This window comes from Salmo salar, unplaced genomic scaffold (genome assembly GCF_905237065.1).
Source record: "Salmo salar unplaced genomic scaffold, Ssal_v3.1, whole genome shotgun sequence".
In the NCBI taxonomy this organism is placed as follows: Eukaryota; Metazoa; Chordata; class Actinopteri; order Salmoniformes; family Salmonidae; genus Salmo; species Salmo salar.
Genome location: NW_025547546.1, coordinates 15001 through 36569, shown reverse-complemented (window position 1 = coordinate 36569; position 21569 = coordinate 15001). Strand labels below are relative to the sequence as shown.

General features: G+C 49.9%; 1 protein-coding gene across 1 annotated transcript in view; it reads left to right on the top strand.

Moving 5' to 3' along the window:
- Positions 1-233: 233 nt before the first annotated feature.
- Positions 234-21569, top strand: part of LOC123731950 (tuberin-like) — a gene marked incomplete at its 5' end in the record, with an annotated part of 32171 nt that continues 10835 nt past the window's right edge. Inside the window, 14 exon segments of the mRNA XM_045711339.1 lie at positions 234-302; positions 1777-1902; positions 4626-4699; positions 5970-6096; positions 6196-6339; positions 6446-6583; positions 9316-9419; positions 11674-11704; positions 11706-11749; positions 11848-12010; positions 14648-14767; positions 16811-16933; positions 17301-17407; positions 20615-20780. Coding sequence (XP_045567295.1) covers positions 234-302; positions 1777-1902; positions 4626-4699; positions 5970-6096; positions 6196-6339; positions 6446-6583; positions 9316-9419; positions 11674-11704; positions 11706-11749; positions 11848-12010; positions 14648-14767; positions 16811-16933; positions 17301-17407; positions 20615-20780 — 1536 coding nt within the window.

Genomic DNA, 21569 nt, shown 5'->3' with positions numbered 1-21569 from the left:
GTTAGTATAATATTGTTGGGGGGTCTCAGTGTGTGTGGTTGTGTTAGTATAATATTGTTGTGGGGTCTCAGTGTGTGGTTTTGTTAGTATAATATTGTTGGGGGGTCTCAGTGTGTGTGGTTGTGTTAGTATAATATTGTTGTGGGGTCTCAGTGTGTGGTTGTGTTAGTATAATATTGTTGGGGGGTCTCAGTGTGTGGTTGTGTTAGTATAATATTGTTGTGGGGTCTCAGTGTGTGGTTTTGTCCAACAGGAAGATCTGTCTGCTGTGTAACAGGACAACAGCTTCTACAGACATAGAGGTAGTATTTAATTTACTCTGATGTCAAGGTTTTATAACTCTGGGCTTTTTCTTTGAGGTCATTAACCCTTACATGTGTGTGTCGTCTCGGTGTGTGTGTGTGTCTCGTCTCGGTGTGTGTGTGTGTCTCGTCTCGGTGTGTGTGTGTGTCTCGTCTCGGTGTGTGTGTGTGTCTCGTCTCGGTGTGTGTGTGTGTCTCGGTGTGTGTGTGTGTCTCGTCTCGGTGTGTGTGTGTGTGTCTCGTCTCGGTGTGTGTGTGTGTGTCTCGTCTCGGGTGTGTGTGTGTGTGTGTGTCTCGTCTCGGTGTGTGTGTGTGTGTGTGTCTCGTCTCGGTCTGTGTGTGTGTCTCGTCTCGGTCTGTGTGTGTGTGTCGTCTCGGTGTGTGTGTGTGTGTGTGTCGTCTCGGTGTGTGTGTGTCGTCTCGGTGTGTGTGTGTCGTCTCGGTGTGTGTGTGTGTGTCGTCCTCGGTGTGTGTGTGTGTGTTCGTCTCGGTGTGTGTGTGTGTGTGTCGTCTCGGTGTGTGTGTGTGTGTCGTCTCGGTGTGTGTGTGTGTGTGTCGTCTCGGTGTGTGTGTGTGTGTCGTCTCGGTGTGTGTGTGTGTGTCGTCTCGGTGTGTGTGTGTCGTCTCGGTGTGTGTGTGTGTCGTCTCGGTGTGTGTGTGTCGTCTCGGTGTGTGTGTGTCGTCTCGGTGTGTGTGTGTCGTCTCGGTGTGTGTGTGTGTGTCTGTCTGTCGTCTGTGTGTGTGTGTCTGTCTGTCGTCTCTGTGTGTGTGTGTCTGTCTGTCGTCTCGGTCTGTCTGTGTGTGTGTCGTCTCGGTCTGTCTGTGTGTGTGTGGTCTCGGTCTGTCTGTGTGTGTGTGGTCTCGGTCTGTCTGTGTGTGTGTGGTCTCGGTCTGTCTGTGTGTGTGTGGTCTCGGTCTGTCTGTGTGTGTGTGGTCTCGGTCTGTCTGTGTGTGTGTGGGTCTCGGTCTGTCTGTGTGTGTGTGTGTGTGTGTGTGTGTGGTCTCGGTCTGTCTGTGTGTGTGTGTGGTCTCGGTCTGTCTGTGTGTGTGTGGGTCTCGGTCTGTCTGTCTGTGTGTGTGTGTGGTCTCGGTCTGTCTGTCTGTGTGTGTGTGGTCTCGGTCTGTCTGTCTGTGTGTGTGTGGTCTCGGTCTGTCTGTCTGTGTGTGTGGGTCTCGGTCTGTCTGTCTGTGTGTGTGTGGTCTCGGTCTGTCTGTCTGTGTGTGTGTGGTCTCGGTCTGTCTGTGTGTGTGTGTGGTCTCGGTCTGTCTGTGTGTGTGTGTGGTCTCGGTCTGTGTGTGTGTGTGTGTCGTCTCGGTCTGTGTGTGTGTGTGTGTGTGCTTCTCGGTCTGTGTGTGTGTGTGTGTGTGTGTCTTCTCGGTCTGTGTGTGTGTGTGTGTGTGTGTCGTCTCGGTCTGTGTGTGTGTGTGTGTCGTCTCGGTCTGTGTGTGTGTGTGTGTGTGTGTGTGTGTCCAGGTGTCTCTACAGGTGCTGGATGCGGTGGTGTGTTATAACTGCCTCCCCTCTGACTCCCTCACCGTCTTCATCATCACTCTCTGTCGCACCGTCAACGTCAAGGAGTTCTGTGAGTCCTGCTGGAAGGTGAGCAACGTTGGTGTTGGTGAGGGAGTGTTGGTGAGGGAGTGTGTGTTGGTGAGGTGTGAGGGAGTGTGTGTTGGTGAGGTGTGAGGGAGTGTGTGTTGGTGAGGTGTGAGGGAGTGTGTGTTGGTGAGGTGTGAGGGAGTGTGTGTTGGTGAGGTGTGAGGGAGTGTGTGTTGGTGAGGTGTGAGGGAGTGTGTGTTGGTGAGGTGTGAGGGAGTGCGTGTTGGTGAGGTGTGAGGGAGTGCGTGTTGGTGAGGTGTGAGGAGTGCGTGTTGGTGAGGGAGTGTGTGTTGGTGAGGGAGTGTGTGTTGGTGAGGAGTGCGTGTTGGTGAGGAGTGCGTGTTGGTGAGGAGTGCGTGTTGGTGAGGGAGTGCGTGTTGGTGAGGGAGTGCGTGTTGGTGAGGAGTGCGTGTTGGTGAGGGAGTGCGTGTTGGTGAGGAGTGCGTGTTGGTGAGGAGTGCGTGTTGGTGAGGAGTGCGTGTTGGTGAGGGAGTGCGTGTTGGTGAGGAGTGCGTGTTGGTGAGGGAGTGCGTGTTGGTGAGGTGTGAGGGAGTGCGTGTTGGTGAGGTAGTGCGTGTTGGTGAGGGAGTGTGTGACTGATGATCTACTTGTCATGTTAATTAATCTGACTAAACAATAATAATAGTAATGATTAATATTCTAACATCTAACTGTTAGAAATGATCAACAGATAATACTACTGCTCCTCCTCTCCTCTCTCATCTCCCCTCTCTCATCTCCTCCTCTCCTCTCTCATCTCCCCTCTCTCATCTCCTCCTCTCCTCTCTCCTCTCCTCTCTCATCTCCTCCTCTCCTCTCTCATCTCCTCCTCTCCTCTCTCATCTCCTCCTCTCATCTCCCTCCTCTCATCTCCTCCTCTCTCATCTCCTCCTCTCATCTCCTCCTCTCATCTCCTCCTCTCATCTCCTCCTCTCATCTCCTCCTCTCATCTCCTCCTCTCCTCCTCTCATCTCCTCCTCTCCTCTCTCATCTCCTCCTCTCCTCTCTCATCTCCTCCTCTCCTCTCTCCTCCCCTCCTCTCCTCTCTCCTCCCCTCCTCTCCTCTCTCATCTCCTCCTCTCCTCTCTCATCTCCTCCTCTCTCTCTCATCTCCTCCTCTCCCTCTCTCATCTCCTCCTCTCCTCTCTCATCTCCTCCTCTCCTCTCTCATCTCCTCTCCTCCTCTCCTCTCTCATCTCTCCTCTCTCATCTCCTCTCTCCTCCTCTCCTCTCTCATCTCTCTCTCCTCCTCTCTCATCTCCTCCTCTCTCATCTCCTCCTCTCTCATCTCCTCCTCTCTCATCTCCTCTCCTCTCTCATCGCCTCCTCTCCTCTCTCATCGCCTCCTCTCCTCTCTCTCTCCTCTCTCTCGCCTCCTCTCCTCTCTCATCGCCTCCTCTCCTCTCTCATCGCCTCCTCTCCTCTCTCATCGCCTCCTCTCCTCTCTCTTCAGCCTCCTCTCCTCTCTCATTCGCCTCCTCTCCTCTCTCATCGCCTCCTCTCCTCTCTCATCGCCTCCTCTCCTCTCTCATCGCCTCCTCTCCTCTCTCATCGCCTCCCTCTCTCCCTCTCCTCTCCCTCTCTCCTCTCCTCGCCTCCTCTCCTCGCCTCCTCTCCTCGCCTCCTCTCCTCTCCTCCTCTCATCTCCTCTCATCTCTCCTCTATCCCTCTTTCTCCTCTCTCATCTCCCCTCTCCTCCTCTCTCATCTCCCCTCTCCTCCTCTCTCATCTCCCCTCTCCTCTATCCCCTCTCCCTCTCTTCTCCCCCTCTCCTCTATCCCTCTTTCTCCTCGCCCCTCTCCCCTCTCCTCCTCTCCTCTATCCCTCTTTCTCCTCTCCCCCTCTCCTCCTCTCTCATCTCCTCCTCTCCTCTATCCCTCTTTCTCCTCTCCCCCTCTCCTCCTCTCTCATCTCCACTCTCCTCCTCTCTCATCTCCCCTCTCCTCTATCCCTCTTTCTCCTCTCCCCCTCTCCTCCTCTCCTCTATCCCTCTTTCTCCCTCCCCCTCTCCTCTCCTCCTCTCTCATCTCTCCTCTCCTCCTCTCTCATCTCTCCTCTCCTCCTCTCCTCTATCCCTCTTTCTCCCTCTCCCCCTCTCATCTCCCCTCTCCTCCTCTCCTCTATCCCTCTTTCTCCTCTCTCCCTCCTCCTCTCTCATCTCCCTCTCCTCCTCTCTCATCTCCCCTCTCCTCCTCTCTCATCTCCCCTCTCCTCCTCTCTCATCTCCTCTCCTCCTCTCTCATCTCCCTCTCCTCCTCTCTCATCTCCCCTCTCCTCCTCTCTCATCTCCCTCTCCTCCTCTCTCATCTCCCTCTCCTCTATCCCCTCTCCCTCTCTCTCTTCTCCCCCTCTCCTCTCCTCTATCCCTCTTTCTCCTCTCCTCTATCCCTCTTTCTCCTCTCCTCTATCCCTCTCCTCCTCCCTCCTCTCCTCTATCCCTCTTTCTCCTCTCCCCCTCTCCTCCTCTCCTCTATCCCTCTTTCTCCTCTCCCCTCTCTTCCTCTCTCATCTCCCCTCTCCTCCTCTCCTCTATCCCTCTTTCTCCTCTCCCCCCTCTCATCTCCCCTCTCCTCCTCTCCTCTATCCCTCTTTCTCCTCTCTCCCCTCTCCTCCTCTCTCATCTCCCCTCTCCTCCTCTCTCATCTCCCCTCTCCTCCTCTCTCATCTCCTCCTCTCTCATCTCCTCCTCTCTCCTCTCCCTCCTCTCTCCTCCATCTCTCCAGTTGATGAGGAAGGTGTTGGGGACTCATCTGGGCCATAGTGCCATATACACCATGTGCCGTATCATGGAGGAGAGGTAACAAACCCTGTGTGTCTGCCTGTGTCTGTAATCTCTCTCTGTGTGTCTAACCGGTCCTCTCTCTCTGTGTGTCTAACCGGTCCTCTCTCTCTGTGTGTCTAACCGGTCCTCTCTCTCTGTGTGTCTAACTGGTCCTCTCTCTCTCTGTGTGTTGTCTAACCGGTTCTCTCTCTCTCTGTGTATTGTCTAACGGTCCTCTCTCTCTCTGTGTGTTGTCTAACAGTCCTCTCTCTCTCTGTGTGTTGTCTAACGGTCCTCTCTCTCTCTGTGTGTTGTCTAACGGTCCTCTCTCTCTCTGTGTGTTGTCTAACGGTCCTCTCTCTCTCTCTGTGTGTTGTCTAACGGTCCTCTCTCTCTCTCTGTGTGTTGTCTAACGGTCCTCTCTCTCTCTCTGTGTGTTGTCTAACGGTCCTCTCTCTCTCTGTGTGTTGTCTAACGGTCCCCCTCTCTCTCTCTGTGTGTTGTCTAACTGGTCCCCTCTCTCTCTCTGTGTGTTGTCTAACTGGTCCCCTCTCTCTCTCTGTGTTTGTCTAACGGTCCCCTCTCTCTCTCTGTGTGTTGTCTAACTGGTCCCCTCTCTCTCTCTGTGTTTGTCTAACGGTCCCCTCTCTCTCTCTGTGTGTTTGTCTAACTGGTCCCTCTCTCTCTCTGTGTGTTGTCTAACTGGTCCCTCTCTCTCTCTGTGTGTTGTCTAACTTGGTCCCCTCTCTCTCTCTGTGTGTTGTCTAACCGGTCCCCTCTCTCTCTCTGTGTGTTGTCTAACTTGGTCCCCTCTCTCTCTCTGTGTGTTTGTCTAACTGGTCCCCTCTCTCTCTCTCTGTGTGTTGTCTAACTTGGTCCCCTCTCTCTCTCTCTGTGTGTTGTCTAACTCGGTCCCCTCCTCTCTCTCTCTGTGTTTGTCTAACTTGGTCCCTCTCTCTCTCTCTGTGTGTTGTCTAACGGTCCCCTCTCTCTCTCTCTGTGTGTTGTCTAACGGTCCCCTCTCTCTCTCTCTGTGTGTTGTCTAACTTGGTCCCCTCTCTCTCTCTCGTGTGTTGTCTAACTTGGTCCCCTCTCTCTCTCTGTGTGTTGTCTAACTTGGTCCCCTCTCTCTCTCTGTGTGTTGTCTAACTGGTCCCCTCTCTCTCTCTCTGTGTGTTGTCTAACCGGTCCCCTCTCTCTCTCTCTGTGTGTTGTCTAACCGGTCCTCTCGCTCTCTGTGTGTTGTCTAACCGGTCCTCTCGCTCTCTGTGTGTTGTCTAACCGGTCCTCTCTCTCTGTGTGTCAGGGCGTATATGGAGGATTCTCTGCTGCTGAGAGGAGCAGTGTTCTTCGTAGGGATGGCTCTATGGGGAGCGCACCGTCTCCCAGCCTTAAAGAACACCCCTACCCTGGTCCTCCCATCATTCTATAAGGTAGGATCCAGAGAGGGAGGGAAGATTCAGCATTTTAAAGGTGCATCAGAGGGGTTTTTTTCTTTGACCTCTGACCATCCCCTGACCTTTAACCCCCAGGCGATGTGGTGTGCCAACGAGATGGTGTCGTATGAGATCGTTCTGTCCATCACCAGACTGATAAAGAAGTATGGCGAGGAGCTCCAGGTGGTCACATGGGACATACTGCTGGGCATCATAGAGAGGTTACTACAGCAGATTCAGGTACGCACGCACAGGGTTCGCGCAGGCAGGCGGGCAGGCAGGCAGGCAGGCAGGCAGGCAGGCGGGGCACGCACACAGAGAAAATGTGTAATTGTATCTCTCTCAGTCGATAGGCAGTGCAGAGCTGAAGTCCATAGTGTATGAGTTGCTGACTACAGTGGAGGAGCTCTATGAGCAGAACGGCTTCCATGGATCATCTGACAAGTTCTTCAGTCTGGTGGAGAAGTGTGCTGACAAAAGACCTGTAAGTCACTCCTCCTCTTCTCCTTTCCTTCTCTCATAGGCCCTCCTCTTCTCTTTTCCTCCTCTCATAGGCCCCCTCTTCTCCTTTCCTCCTCTCATAGGCCCCCTCTTCTCCTTTCCTCCTCTCATAGGCCCCCCCTCTTCTCCTTTCCTCCTCTCATAGGCCCCCCTCTTCTCCTTTCCTCCTCTCATAGGCCCCCTCTTCTCCTTTCCTCCTCTCATAGGCCCCCCCCTCTTCTCCTTTCCTCCTCTCATAGGCCCCCTCTTCTCCTTTCCTCCTCTCATGGGCCCCCCCCTCTTCTCCTTTCCTCCTCTCATAGGCCCCCCTCTTCTCCTTTCCTCCTCTCATAGGCCCCCCTCTTCTCCTTTCCTCCTCTCATAGGCCCCCCCTCTTCTCCTTTCCTCCTCTCATAGGCCCCCTCTTCTCCTTTTCCTCCTCTCATAGGCCCCCCCTCTTCTCCTTTCCTCCTCTCATAGGCCCCCCCTCTTCTCCTTTCCTCCTCTCATAGGCCCCCCCCTCTTCTCTTTTCCTCCTCTCATAGGCCCCCTCTTCCTCCTTTCCTCCTCTCATAGGCCCCCCTCTTCTCTTTTCCTCCTCTCATAGGCCCCCCTCTTCTCTTTTCCTCCTCTCATAGGCCCCCCTCTTCTCTTTTCCTCCTCTCATAGGCCCCCTCTTCTCTTTTCCTCCTCTCATAGGCCCCCCTCTTCTCTTTTCCTCCTCTCATAGGCCCCCCTCTTCTCCTTTCCTCCTCTCATAGGCCCCCCCCTTCTCTTTTCCTCCTCTCATAGGCCCCCTCTTCTCTTTTTCCTCCTCTCATAGGCCCCCCTCTTCTCTTTTCCTCCTCTCATAGGCCCCCCCTCTTCTCCTTTCCTCCTCTCATAGGCCCCCTCTTCTCCTTTCCTCCTCTCATAGGCCCCCTCTTCTCCTTTCCTCCTCTCATAGGCCCCCCTCTTCTCCTTTCCTCCTCTCATAGGCCCCCCTCTTCTCTTTTCCTCCTCTCATAGGCCCCCTCTTCTCCTTTCCTCCTCTCATAGGCCCCCCTCTTCTCCTTTCCTCCTCTCATAGGCCCCCCCTCTTCTCCTTTCCTCCTCTCATAGGCCCCCCTCTTCTCTTTTCCTCCTCTCATAGGCCCCCCTCTTCTCTTTTCCTCCTCTCATAGGCCCCCTCTTCTCTTTTTCCTCCTCTCATAGGCCCCCCTCTTCTCCTTTCCTCCTCTCATAGGCCCCCTCTTCTCCTTTCCTCCTCTCATAGGCCCCCCTCTTCTCCTTTCCTCCTCTCATAGGCCCCCCCTCTTCTCTTTTCCTCCTCTCATAGGCCCCCCTCTTCTCCTTTCCTCCTCTCATAGGCCCCCCCTCTTCTCCTTTCCTCCTCTCATAGGTCCCCCCTCTTCTCCTTTCCTCCTCTCATAGGCCCCCCCTCTTCTCCTTTCCTCCTCTCATAGGCCCCCCTCTTCTCCTTTCCTCCTCTCATAGGCCCCCCCCTCTTCTCCTTTCCTCCTCTCATAGGCCCCCTCTTTCCTCCTCTCTATAGGCCCCCTCTTTCCTCCTCTCATAGGCCCCCTCTTTCCTCCTCTCATAGGCCCCCCCTCTTTCCTCCTCTCATAGGCCCCCCCTCTTCTCCTTTCCTCCTCTCATAGGCCCCCTCTTCTCCTTTCACTCCTCTCATAGGCCCCCTCTTCTCTTTTCCTCCTCTCATAGGCCCCCTCTTCTCCTTTCCTCCTCCTCATAGGCCCCCCTCTTCTCCTTTCCTCCTCTCATAGGCCCCCCTCTTCTCTTTTCCTCCTCTCATAGGCCCCCCTCTTCTCTTTTCCTCCTCTCATGGCCCCCTCTTCTCCTTTCCTCCTCTCATAGGCCCCCTCTTCTCCTTTCCTCCTCTCATAGGCCCCCCTCTTCTCCTTTCCTCCTCTCATAGGCCCCCTCTTCTCCTTTCCTCTCTCTCATAGGCCCCCCTCTTCTCCTTTCCTCCTCTCATAGGCCCCCCTCTTCTCTTTTCCTCCTCTCATAGGCCCCCCCTCTTCTCCTTTCCTCCTCTCATAGGCCCCCCTCTTCTCCTTTCCTCCTCTCATAGGCCCCCCTCTTCTCCTTTCCTCCTCTCATAGGCCCCCTCTTCTCTTTTCCTCCTCTCATGGCCCCCCTTCTCTTTTCCTCCTCTCATGGGTCCCCCTTCTCTTTTCCTCCTCTCATAGGCCCCCCTTCTCTTTTCCTCCTCTCATAGGTTCCCCCCCTTCTCTTTTCCTCTCTCTCATAGGCCCCCCTTCTCTTTTCCTCCTCTCATAGGCTCCCCCTTCTCTTTTCCTCCTCTCATAGGCCCCCCTTCTCTTTTCCTCCTCTCATAGGCCCCCCTTCTCCTTTCCTCCTCTCATAGGCCCCCCTCTTCTCTTTTTCCTCCTCTCATAGGCCCCCCCTCTTCTCTTTTTCCTCCTCTCATAGGCCCCCCCCTCTTCTCTTTTTCCCTCCTCTCATAGGCCCCCTCCTCTTCTCTTTTCCTCCTCTCATAGGCCCCCCTCTTTCTCCTTTCCTCCTCTCATAGGCCCCCCTTCTCTTTTCCTCTCTCATGGGCCCCCCCTTCTCTTTTCCTCCTCTCATAGGCCCCCCCTCTTCTCCTTTCCTCTTCTTCCTCGATCCTTCTCTCTCTTTTTCCCTACGTCTGACAGTCTTTGTGTGATGTCTGTTATTTGCCTTCACTTTGTCTTCCATTGTTCTTGTAAAGAGTTGTTGTTGTGATGTCATCAGGATGCGTCGGTGCTGACTCTGATATCGTACCGGGCCCAGTCCATCCAGCCAGCTAAAGACGGGTGGATCCAGAGTCTACACCGCCTCATGGAGAAGTTCTTCAGGTAACTGTATAGTGCTGCATAGTCGCCACGGATACCAAAACAGGCAGTCACCATGGAAACAAAAAACCAAACTAAAAGTTGTTATAGGTGCCTGTTGAGTGATTGTCATTCCTGTCTTATGTTGAACAGTATTTAGGGAAAGAAAGTTTGAGTGTTAAACTGCTTCTCTCTGTGTCTCTCTCTCTGTGTCTCTCTGTGTCTCTCTCTCTGTGTCTCTCTGTGGCTCTCTGTCTCGCTCTCTGTGTCTCTCTCGCTCTCTGTGTCTCTCTGTCTCTCTCTGTCTTCTTGTCACGCTCTCTGTCTCGCTCTTTCTAATTGTATTTCTGTCTTGCTTTTGGCATATGGTGGTGACGTCTTATTTTAATAATGCTATGAGTGTGGATGTATGTTTGTAAGATTTTGTTGGATTATTATTTGACTTTATTTTATTTGTTATTTTCTTACGTTTTTTTTTTTTGTTTTTTTTTTTGTGTGTGTCTCTCTCTTTGTGTGTTCTCTCCTCTTGTTTCTCTCTCTCCTTGTGTGTCTCTCTCTCCTCTTGTGTGTTCCTCTCTTTGTTCTCTCTCTCCTCTTGTTGTCTCTCTCTCTCCTCTCTGTGTGTTCTCTCTCTCTCTTTCTTTCTCTCTCTTCTCTGTGTGTTCTCTAACTCTCTGTGTGTTCTCTCTTATCTCTGTTTTCTCTTCTCTCTGTTTCTCTCTTTCGTTTTTGTTTCTTCTCTCTCTCTGTGTGTTCTCTCTCTCTCTCTGTGTGTCTCTCTCTCTCTTGTGTGTGTCTCTCTCTCGCTCTCTGTGTGTCTCTCTCTCGCTCTCTGTGTGTCTCTCTCTCTGTTCTCTGTGTGTTCTCTCTCTCCCTCTCTTTTGTCTCTCTCTCTCACATACTCTTGTGTGTGTCTCTCTCTGTCTCTGTGTGTGTCAAACATCTCTCGCTTGTGTGTGATATATATAAACAATATCTTATTTCTTAATTTTTTATATCTTGTCTCTTTTGATAATAAACATAATGTAGTCTGTAAATATCTTTGTTATATACAAACAAAACATTGTAATATATAAACAACAAACAATATTATATCCAATTTTTATTTATTTATTTTTTCTAACTCACTAACACTTACGTTATAAACCACAAAAACAAGTGTTGTATTTAAAACCCATATTATATAACCAATATGTGACCAACAAACATCTGTCGTTATTCATTCTTATTTACTTTTCAAACATATATGTTATTAAACATCTATCGATGATAATATGTAAACAATATGTACTTGTATTTTGATATTTAAATCACTTATTTTATTATAATAGATAATGATTATATTTAATATGCCAATTTGTCGTGATATTAAATATATAAACCAATAACTGTGTATTAAAACTATCGATTGCTGTATATTAACTATTATTCTTTTTATCAATTATATTTTATTAAACTGTTGTTTTTTTTGTTTATATAATTTTATTTTAGTTTTTTTTAATTATATTTATATTTTATTTTTGTGATTATATATAAAACTATTGTGATTATATGAACTCTTGTGTGTCTCTCTCGCCTCTCTGTGTCTGTCTCTCTCGCTCTCTGTGTGTGTCTCTCTCTCGCTCTCTGTGTGTGTCTCTCTCTCCGCTCTCTGTGTGTGGCTCTCTCTCTCGCTCTCTGTGTGTGTCTCTCTCTCTCGCTCTCTGTGTGTCTCTCTCTCTCCTCTCTGTTGTGTCTCTCTCTCTCGCTCTCTGTGTGTGTCTCTCTCTCTCGCTCTCTGTGTGTCTCTCTCTCTCCTCATATTTTATCTCATTTTCTTTTTTTTATGTTTTTGTGTAATTTCTTTCATTGTTTTTTTTTTAAAAATTCTATATTTTAATGTTTCAATTTTTAAGATTTAAATATATTAATTCTTTATTGTATTTTTATTTTTTTATATTTTTATTTTTATTTTTTCTATTTATTCTCATTTTGTGTTTCGTTAATCTTTTTGTATATTTACCTTTTACATCCTTTATTATCTATCTTTATTTTTTGTTTTTATGTAATATATTTGCACTATGTAATTATAACAATACGTTATATTATTTATTTGTTTTTGTATTGTTTATATTAGATTTTTCTTTCTACTCTCTATCTCTGTATGCTGTCTCTCTCTCTCGCTCTCTCTCGCTCTCTGTCTCTCTCTCTCGCTCTCTGTGTCTCTCTCTCTCTCTCTCTCTGTCTCTCTCTCTCTCTCGCTCTCTGTCTCTCTCTCTCTCTGTGTCTCTCTCTCTAGGAATGAGAGTCGTAGTGTGATCAGAATCAGAAGTGCTTCACATCCTCTCCTTTGTCCTCAGCACCAACCGCCAGCTCTCACGAGGTACTGACCCACTCACTCACCATAACTATTCTCACTCCCGCTCCCGTTCTGTTCATCTCTCCCTGCGTGTTGATTCTGTCATCCTTGTCCTTCCCAGGAGGAGCTGATAGAGGTGGTGGTGGTTCCTCAGCTCAGTGGGATAGCAGAGGACAGAGACCTGGCTGTGAGGAGACAGGCTACCCAGCTACTGGTGGATCTGGCTGAGAGCTGTACTACACACCACTTCACCAGCCTCCTGGACATCATCCAGAGGGTAGGAGACACACACACACCACTTCACCAGCCTCCTGGACATCATCCAGAGGGTAGGAGACACACACACACACACACCACTTCACCAGCCTCCTGGACATCATCCAGAGGGTAGGACACACACACACACACACACACACACACACACACACACACACACACACCACTTCACCAGCCTCCTGGACATCATCCAGAGGGTAGGAGACACACACACACACCACTTCACCAGCCTCCTGGACATCATCCAGAGGGTAGGAGACACACACACACACCACTTCACCAGCCTCCTGGACATCATCCAGAGGGTAGGAGACACACACACACACCACTTCACCAGCCTCCTGGACATCATCCAGAGGGGTAGGAGACACACACACACCACTTCACCAGCCTCCTGGACATCATCCAGAGGGTAGGAGACACACACACACACACACACACACACACCACTTCACCAGCCTCCTGGACATCATCCAGAGGGTAGGAGACACACACACACACACACACACACACACCACTTCACCAGCCTCCTGGACATCATCCAGAGGGTAGGAGACACACACACACCACTTCACCAGCCTCCTGGACATCATCCAGAGGGTAGGAGACACACACACACACACACACACACACCACTTCACCAGCCTCCTGGACATCATCCAGAGGGTAGGAGACACACACACACCACTTCACCAGCCTCCTGGACATCATCCAGAGGGTAGGAGACACACACACACACACCACTTCACCAGCCTCCTGGAGGGTAGGAGAGAGTGTTATTCAGAATGTGTGTAAAGTTAAAGGACCATTCAGCAGATGAAACGATAGCAGTGGTTACCCCGCCACTGAAAGCTGAGGGACGAGGCAGGAGAAATGTAACCACTCTGAAGTTCATAGACAGAGCTGTGGATGCAAGGATGAACCATAAAGACAAACTCAGAATATCAGAGTTATATTCTTCAAGATTCAACAGGTACATATCAATCATTTGATAGAAGTCCAGTAAAGGATGAAGGAACTGCAGATTGTCTCTTTAAAGGTGTTTGTTTGTGAGAGGTCGTTCTCTCTCCAGCTCAGATCCCTGCTTCTACCCCTGCATCGCTTGTTGTTTGGGGTTTTAGGCTGGGTTTCTGTACAATGGAAAAGGGGCTTTATAAATACATCAAATCATATGTTATTGGTCACATACACATGGTTAGCAGATGTTAATGCGAGTGTAGTGAAATGCTTGTGCTTCTAGTTCCGACCATGCAGTAATATCTAACAAGTAATCTAACCTTACAATTTAACAACAACTACCTTGTACACACAAGTGTAAAGGAATGAATAAGAATATGTACGTATAAATATATGAATGAGCGATGGCCGAACGGCATAGGCAAGATGCAGTAGATGGTATGGAGTACAGTATATACATATGAGATGAGTAATGTAGGGTATGAAAACATATAAAGTGGCATTGTTTAAAGTGACTAGTGATACATTTATTACATCTAATTTTTAATTATGTGGCTTGAGTTGAGTCAGTATGTTGGCAGCAGCCACTCAATGTTAGTGATGTCTGTTTAACAGTCTGATGGCCTTGAGATAGAAGCTGTTTCAGTCTCTCGGTCCCAGCTTTGATGCACCTGTACTGACCTCGCCTTCTGGATGATAGCGGGGTGAACAGGTAGTGGCTCGGGTGGTTGTTGTCCTTGATGATCTTTTTGGCCTTCCTGTGACATCGGGTGGTGTAGGTGTCCTGGAGGGCAGGTAGTTTGCTCCCGGTGATGCGTTGTGCAGACCTCACTACCCTCTGGAGAGCCTTACGGTTATGGGCGGAGCAGCTGCCGTACCAGGCGGTGATACAGCCCGACAGGATGCTCTCGATTGTGCATCTGTAAAAGTTTGTGAGGGTTTTTGGTGACGAGCCGAATTTCTTCAGCCTCCTGAGGTTGAAGAGGCGTTGCTGTGCCTTCTTCACCACGCTGTCTGTGTGGGTGGACCATTTCAGTTTGTCCGTGATGTGTACGCCAAGGAACTTTTCCACCTTCTCCACTGCTGTCCAGTCGATGTAGATATGGGGCTGCTCCCTCTGCTGTTTCCTGAAGTCCACGATCATCTCCTTTGTTTTGTTGACGTTGGTGAGAGGTTATTTTCCTGACACCACACTCCGAGGGCCTCACCTCCTCCCTGTAGGCCGTCTCGTCGTTGTTGGTAATCAAGCCTACCACTGTAGTGTCGTCTGCAAACTTGATGATTGAGTTGGAGGCGTGCATGGCCACACAGTCGTGGGTGAACAGGGAGTACAGGAGAGGGCTGAGAACGCACCCTTGTGGGGCCCCAGTGTTGAGGATCAGCGGGCTGGAGATGTTACCTACCCTCACCACCTGGGGCGGCCCCGTCAGGAAGTCCAGGACCCAGTGTTGAGGATCAGCGGGGTGGAGATGTTACCTACCCTCACCACCTGGGGGCGGCCCGTCAGGAAGTCCAGGACCCAGTGTTGAGGATCAGCGGGGTGGAGATGTTACCTACCCTCACCACCTGGGGGCGGCCCGTCAGGAAGTCCAGGACCCAGTGTTGAGGATCAGCGGGGTGGAGATGTTTCCCACCACCTGGTGATTTGACTAGAGTGTGTGTGTGCTCTCTCTTTGTGCAGGTGGCGAGTCGTTCGCTGGTGTGCCCAGGGCCCCTGGAGGTGTCGGAGAGAGACCCCACGGCAGAATCCCCCATGGAGGACGTCAGGACCGCTATACGAGGCCTACTGGAGATACTGCAGGTACACACACACACACACACACACACACTGGAGATACTGCAGGTACACACACACACTGGAGATACTGCAGGTACACACACACACTGGAGATACTGCAGGTACACACACACACTGGAGATACTGCAGGTACACACACACACACTGGAGATACTGCAGGTACACACACACACACTGGAGATACTGCAGGTACACACACACACCTGGAGATACTGCAGGTACACACACACACACTGGAGATACTGCAGGTACACACACACACACTGGAGATACTGCAGGTACACACACACACACTGGAGATACTGCAGGTACACACACACACACATGGAGATACTGCAGGTACACACACACACACTGGAGATACTGCAGGTACACACACACACACTGGAGATACTGCAGGTACACACACACACACACACACACACTGGAGATACTGCAGGTACACACACACACACACACTGGAGATACTGCAGGTACACACACACAAACTGAAGATACTGCAGGTACACACACACACACACACACACACACACACACACACACACACTGGAAATACTGCAGACGCACACACACACACTGGAGATACTGCAGACGCACACACACACACACACACACACACACACACACTGGAGATACTACACACACACACACACACACACACTGGAGATACTGCAGACACACACACACACACACACACACTGGAGATACTGCACACACACACACACACACACACTGGAGATACTGCAGACACACACACACACACACACACTGGAGATACTGCAGACACACACACACACACACACACTGGAGATACTGCAGACACACACTGGAGATACTGCAGACACACACACACACACACACACACACACACACACACACACTGGAGATACTGCAGACACACACACACACACACACACACACTGGAGATACTGCAGACACACACACACACACTGGAGATACTGCAGACACACACACACACACACACACACACACTGGAGATACTACACACACACACACACACACACACACACACACACACACACACACACACACTGGAGATACTGCAGACACACACACACACACACACACACACACACACTGGAGATACTGCAGACACACACACACACACACTGGAGATACTGCAGCACACACACACACACACACACACTGGAGATACTGCAGGTACACACACACACACACACACACACACACACACACACACACACTTGGAGATACTGCAGGTACACACACACACACACACACACACACATTGGAGATACTGCAGGTACACACACACACACACACACACACACACACACACACACACACATTGGAGATACTGCAGGTACACACACACACCCACACACACTGGAGATACTGCAGGTACACACACACACACACACACACTGGAGATACTGCAGGTACACACACACTGGAGATACTGCAGGTACACACACACTGGAGATACTGCAGGGGCACACACACACACACACACACACACACACACTGGAGATACTGCAGGTACACACACACACACACACATACTGGAGATACTGCAGGTACACACACACACACACACACACACACACACTGGAGATACTGCAAGTACACACACACACACACTGGAGATACTGCAAGTACACACACACACACACTGGAGATACTGCAGGTACACACACACACACACACTGGAGATACTGCAGACACACACACACACACACACACACACACACACACACACACACTGGAGATACTGCAAGTACACACACACACACACACACACACACACATGGAGATACTGCAAGTACACACACACACACACTGGAGATACTGCAGGTACACACACACACACACACTGGAGATACTGCAGACACACACACACACACACACACACACACACACACACACACACACACACACACACACACACACACACACACACACACACACAGGGTCAATGCAGTGTTACATATTAACATTCTCTCATGTGATTGATGGAATGTTGAATTGGTAGTGTATCAGTGCTCTGTTGCTCTCCACTCTCAGAGTAAGCTGTACAGCCTGCCAGCCAGCCACGCTAGTCGAGTGTACGAGCTGCTGATCGGACACCTGCAGCTGCACTACAAGAACAAGTACAGCTCCGCTGTGGCCTGCAGCATACGACTACAGGTAGCATACACAGAGGTCAAATAGGGTTGAAATGTTACTGCTCCGCTGTGGCCTCCAGCAGGTAGGACACCAGTCACCTGCAGGTTTGGAAATGTTCCTTTTTTTGTTTATCAAGAAGTTTCAAAAGGCCTTTTCATTGGTGACAATCAGAAACCGTCAACAAGGAAGGATGTTGTCCAAAGTGACACAGCAGACTTACCCTCTCTCTCTGTCTGTCTCTCTGTCTGTCTCTCTGTCTGTCTCTCTGTCTGTCTCTCTGTCTGTCTCTCTGTCTGTCTCTCTGTCTGTCTCTCTGTCTGTCTCTCTGTCTGTCTCTCTGTCTCTCTGTCTGTCTGTGTCTGTCTGTCTGTCTGTCTGTCTCTCTCAGGTGTTTGACTTCCTCCTGATGATGAGAACGGACTCCCTCCATCGTCTGGGGTTCCTCAGTAAAGACGGGGTGCTGAGGTTCAGTCCCTACTGCCACTGTGACATGGGGTGGGTTCACCTTCACACTGTCCACTCTGAACTCACATGTCTCCGGCAAACAGTAAATTCACCTTCAAGACAATATTAACAGGACAGATGGCTGGACAGATGACTGGACAGATACCATAAAGGACCTATTGAATGTATAGTGACAAATACCAAAACAGTTGTTGATGCCCCTTACTAGTTTTTAATTTAACTTTTATTTAACTAGACTAGTCAGTCAAGAACAAATGTATTATTTACAATGACGGCCTACCCTGGCCAAACCCGGACGACGCTGGGACAATTGTGCGCTGCCCAATGGGACTCCCAATCACGGCCGGTTGTGATCGAACCAGGGTCTGTAGTGACACCTCTAGCACTGAGATGCCGCGCCACTCGGGAGCCTGACCAGGGGATCTATCCAACAATACAAGACAGGAATCCAACAACCTGTTGAGTCCATTCATTTCCCTTCTTTTCATTAGTCTTTATCGCAAACAATAAGGTACGATATGGTTGGAAATTGACGGTGAGTCCAGGCACGCTAGTTCCCGCCCAATCAGGGGCACGCTAGTTCCCGCCCAATCAGGGGCACGCTAGTTCCCGCCCAATCAGGGGCACGCTAGTTCCCGCCCAATCAGGGGCACGCCAGATAATCATAGGGATGAAATGAATTGAACGCAAAACATGATAAATGGCTGCTACAGAATGTTAATGTGTTACCTTTCCAGCCATTTTAACTGTAATGTCTACCACTGTCTGTATTGTGGAATGTCTACCACTGTCTGTATTGTGGAATGTCTACCACTGTCTGTATTGTGGAATGTCTACCACTGTCTGTATTGTGGAATGTCTACCACTGTCTGTATTGTGGAATGTCTACCACTGTCTGTATTGTGGAATGTCTACCACTGTCTGTATTGTGGAATGTCTACCACTGTCTGTATTGTGGAATGTCTACCACTGTCTGTATTGTGGAATGTCTACCACCGTCTGTATTGTTTAATGTCTACCACCGTCTGTATTGTTTAATGTCTACCACTGTCTGTATTGTGGAATGTCTACCACTGTCTGTATTGTGGAATGTCTACCACTGTCTGTATTGTGGAATGTCTACCACTGTCTGTATTGTGGAATGTCTACCACTGTCTGTATTGTGGAATGTCTACCACTGTCTGTATTGTGGAATGTCTACCACTGTCTGTATTGTGGATTGTCTACCACTGTCTGTATTGTGGAATGTCTACCACTGTCTGGATTGTCTACCACTGTCTGTATTGTGGAATGTCTACCACTGTCTGTATTGGGGAATGTCTACCACTGTCTGTATTGTCTACCACTGTCTGGATTGTCTACCACTGTCTGGATTGTCTACCACTGTCTGTATTGTGGAATGTCTACCACTGTCTGGATTGTCTACCACTGTCTGGATTGTCTACTACTGTCTGTATTGGGGAAAGTCTACCACTGTCTGTATTGTGGAATGTCTACCACTGTCTGGATTGTCTACCACTGTCTGTATTGTCTACCACTGTCTGTATTGGGGAATGTCTACCACTGTCTGTATTGTGGAATGTCTACCACTGTCTGGATTGTCTACCACTGTCTGTATTGTCTACCACTGTCTGTATTGGGGAATGTCTACCACTGTCTGTATTGTGGATTGTCTACCACTGTCTGTATTGTCTACCACTGTCTGGATTGTCTACCACTGTCTGGATTGTCTACCACTGTCTGGATTGTCTACCACTGTCTGTATTGTGGAATGTCTACCACTGTCTGGATTGTCTACCACTGTCTGGATTGTCTACTACTGTCTGTATTGGGGAAAGTCTACCACTGTCTGTATTGTGGAATGTCTACCACTGTCTGGATTGTCTACCACTGTCTGTATTGTCTACCACTGTCTGTATTGGGGAATGTCTACCACTGTCTGTATTGTGGAATGTCTACCACTGTCTGGATTGTCTACCACTGTCTGTATTGTCTACCACTGTCTGTATTGGGGAATGTCTACCACTGTCTGTATTGTGGATTGTCTACCACTGTCTGGATTGTCTACCACTGTCTGTATTGTCTACCACTGTCTGTATTGGGGAATGTCTACCACTGTCTGTAGTGTGGATTGTCTACCACTGTCTGGATTGTCTACCACTGTCTGGATTGGGGAATGTCTACCACTGTCTGTATTGTGGAATGTCTACCACTGTCTGTATTGTGGATTGTCTACCACTGTCTGTATTGTGGAATGTCTACCACTGTCTGGATTGTCTACCACTGTCTGTATTGTGGAATGTCTACCACTGTCTGTATTGTGGAATGTCTACCACTGTCTGGATTGTCTACCACTGTCTGGATTGTCTACCACTGTCTGTATTGTGGAATGTCTACCACTGTCTGGAATGTCTACCACTGTCTGTATTGTGGAATGTCTACCACTGTCTGGATTGTCTACCACTGTCTGGATTGTCTACCACTGTCTGGATTGTCTACCACTGTCTGGATTGTGGAATGTCTACCACTGTCTGGATTGTCTACCACTGTCTGGATTGTCTACCACTGTCTGGATTGTCTACCACTGTCTGGATTGTCTACCACTGTCTGGATTGTCTACCACTGTCTGGATTGTGGAATGTCTACCACTGTCTGGATTGTCTACCACTGTCTGTATTGTGGAATGTCTACCACTGTCTGTATTGTGGAATGTCTACCACTGTCTGTATTGTGGAATGTCTACCACTGTCTGTATTGTGGAATGTCTACCACTGTCTGTATTGTGGAATGTCTACCACTGTCTGGATTGTCTACCACTGTCTGGATTGTCTACCACTGTCTGGATTGTCTACCACTGTCTGGAATGTCTACCACTGTCTGGAATGTCTACCACTGTCTGTATTGTCTACCACTGTCTGTATTGTCTACCACTGTCTGTATTGTCTACCACTGTCTGGATTGTCTACCACTGTCTGGATTGTCTACCACTGTCTGGATTGTCTACCACTGTCTGGATTGTCTACCACTGTCTGGATTGTCTACCACTGTCTGGATTGTCTACCACTGTCTGGATTGTGGAATGTCTACCACTGTCTGGATTGTCTACCACTGTCTGGATTGTCTACCACTGTCTGGATTGTAACATTTTGTCTAACGCCTTTTTAGCCTTCCTGGGGTTCGACACAGAACTATCTAACCTGTGTTCTCTCTGTGCTCTCCCTCTCTCTGTGTTTCCAGGGAGCCAGAGAAACGAGGGAGTGAGAAGAAGCCTGCAGGCTCAGTGTCTCCCCCTGCTGGCAGTCCTGCCCCCTCCTCCACCACTACTCCCTCCTCCTCCTCCATCCGTACAGCCTGCCTGCCCTACTCACCTGCCTTTAATGTGCTGCTACAGTGCCTGAAGATGGTACACACACCTACCTACCTACCTACCCACACACACACCTACCTACCTACCCACACACACCTACCTACCCACACACACCTAGCTACCTACCCACACACACCTAGCTACCTACACACACCTACCTACCTACCCACACACACCTAGCTACCTACCCACACACACACCTACCTACCTACCCACACACACCTAGCTACCTACCCACACACACACCTACCTGCCTACCCACACACACCTACCTACCCACACACACCTACCTACCTACCCACACACCTACCTACCTACCACACACACCTACCTGCCTACCCACACACACCTACCTACCTGCCCACACACACCTACCTGCCTGCCCACACACACCTACCTACCTGCCACACACCACCTGCCTCACCTACCCACACACACCTACCTACCTATCTACCTGCCTACCTACCTGCCCACACACCTGCCTACCCACACACCTACCTACCTACCTGCCACACACACCTCCTACCCACACACCTGCCTACCCACACACCTACCCCCACACACACCTACCTACCTACCTACCCACACACCTACCTACCTACCCACACACACCTGGCTACCTGGCTACACACCTGCCTACCCACACACACCTAGCTACCTACCTACCTACCTACACACCCCTAGCTACCTACCTACCCACACACCTACCTACCTACCCACACACCTGCCTGCCTACCTACACACACACACACACACACACACACACACCTAGCTACCTACCTACCTACCTACCTACCTACCTGCCCACACACACACCTGCCTGCC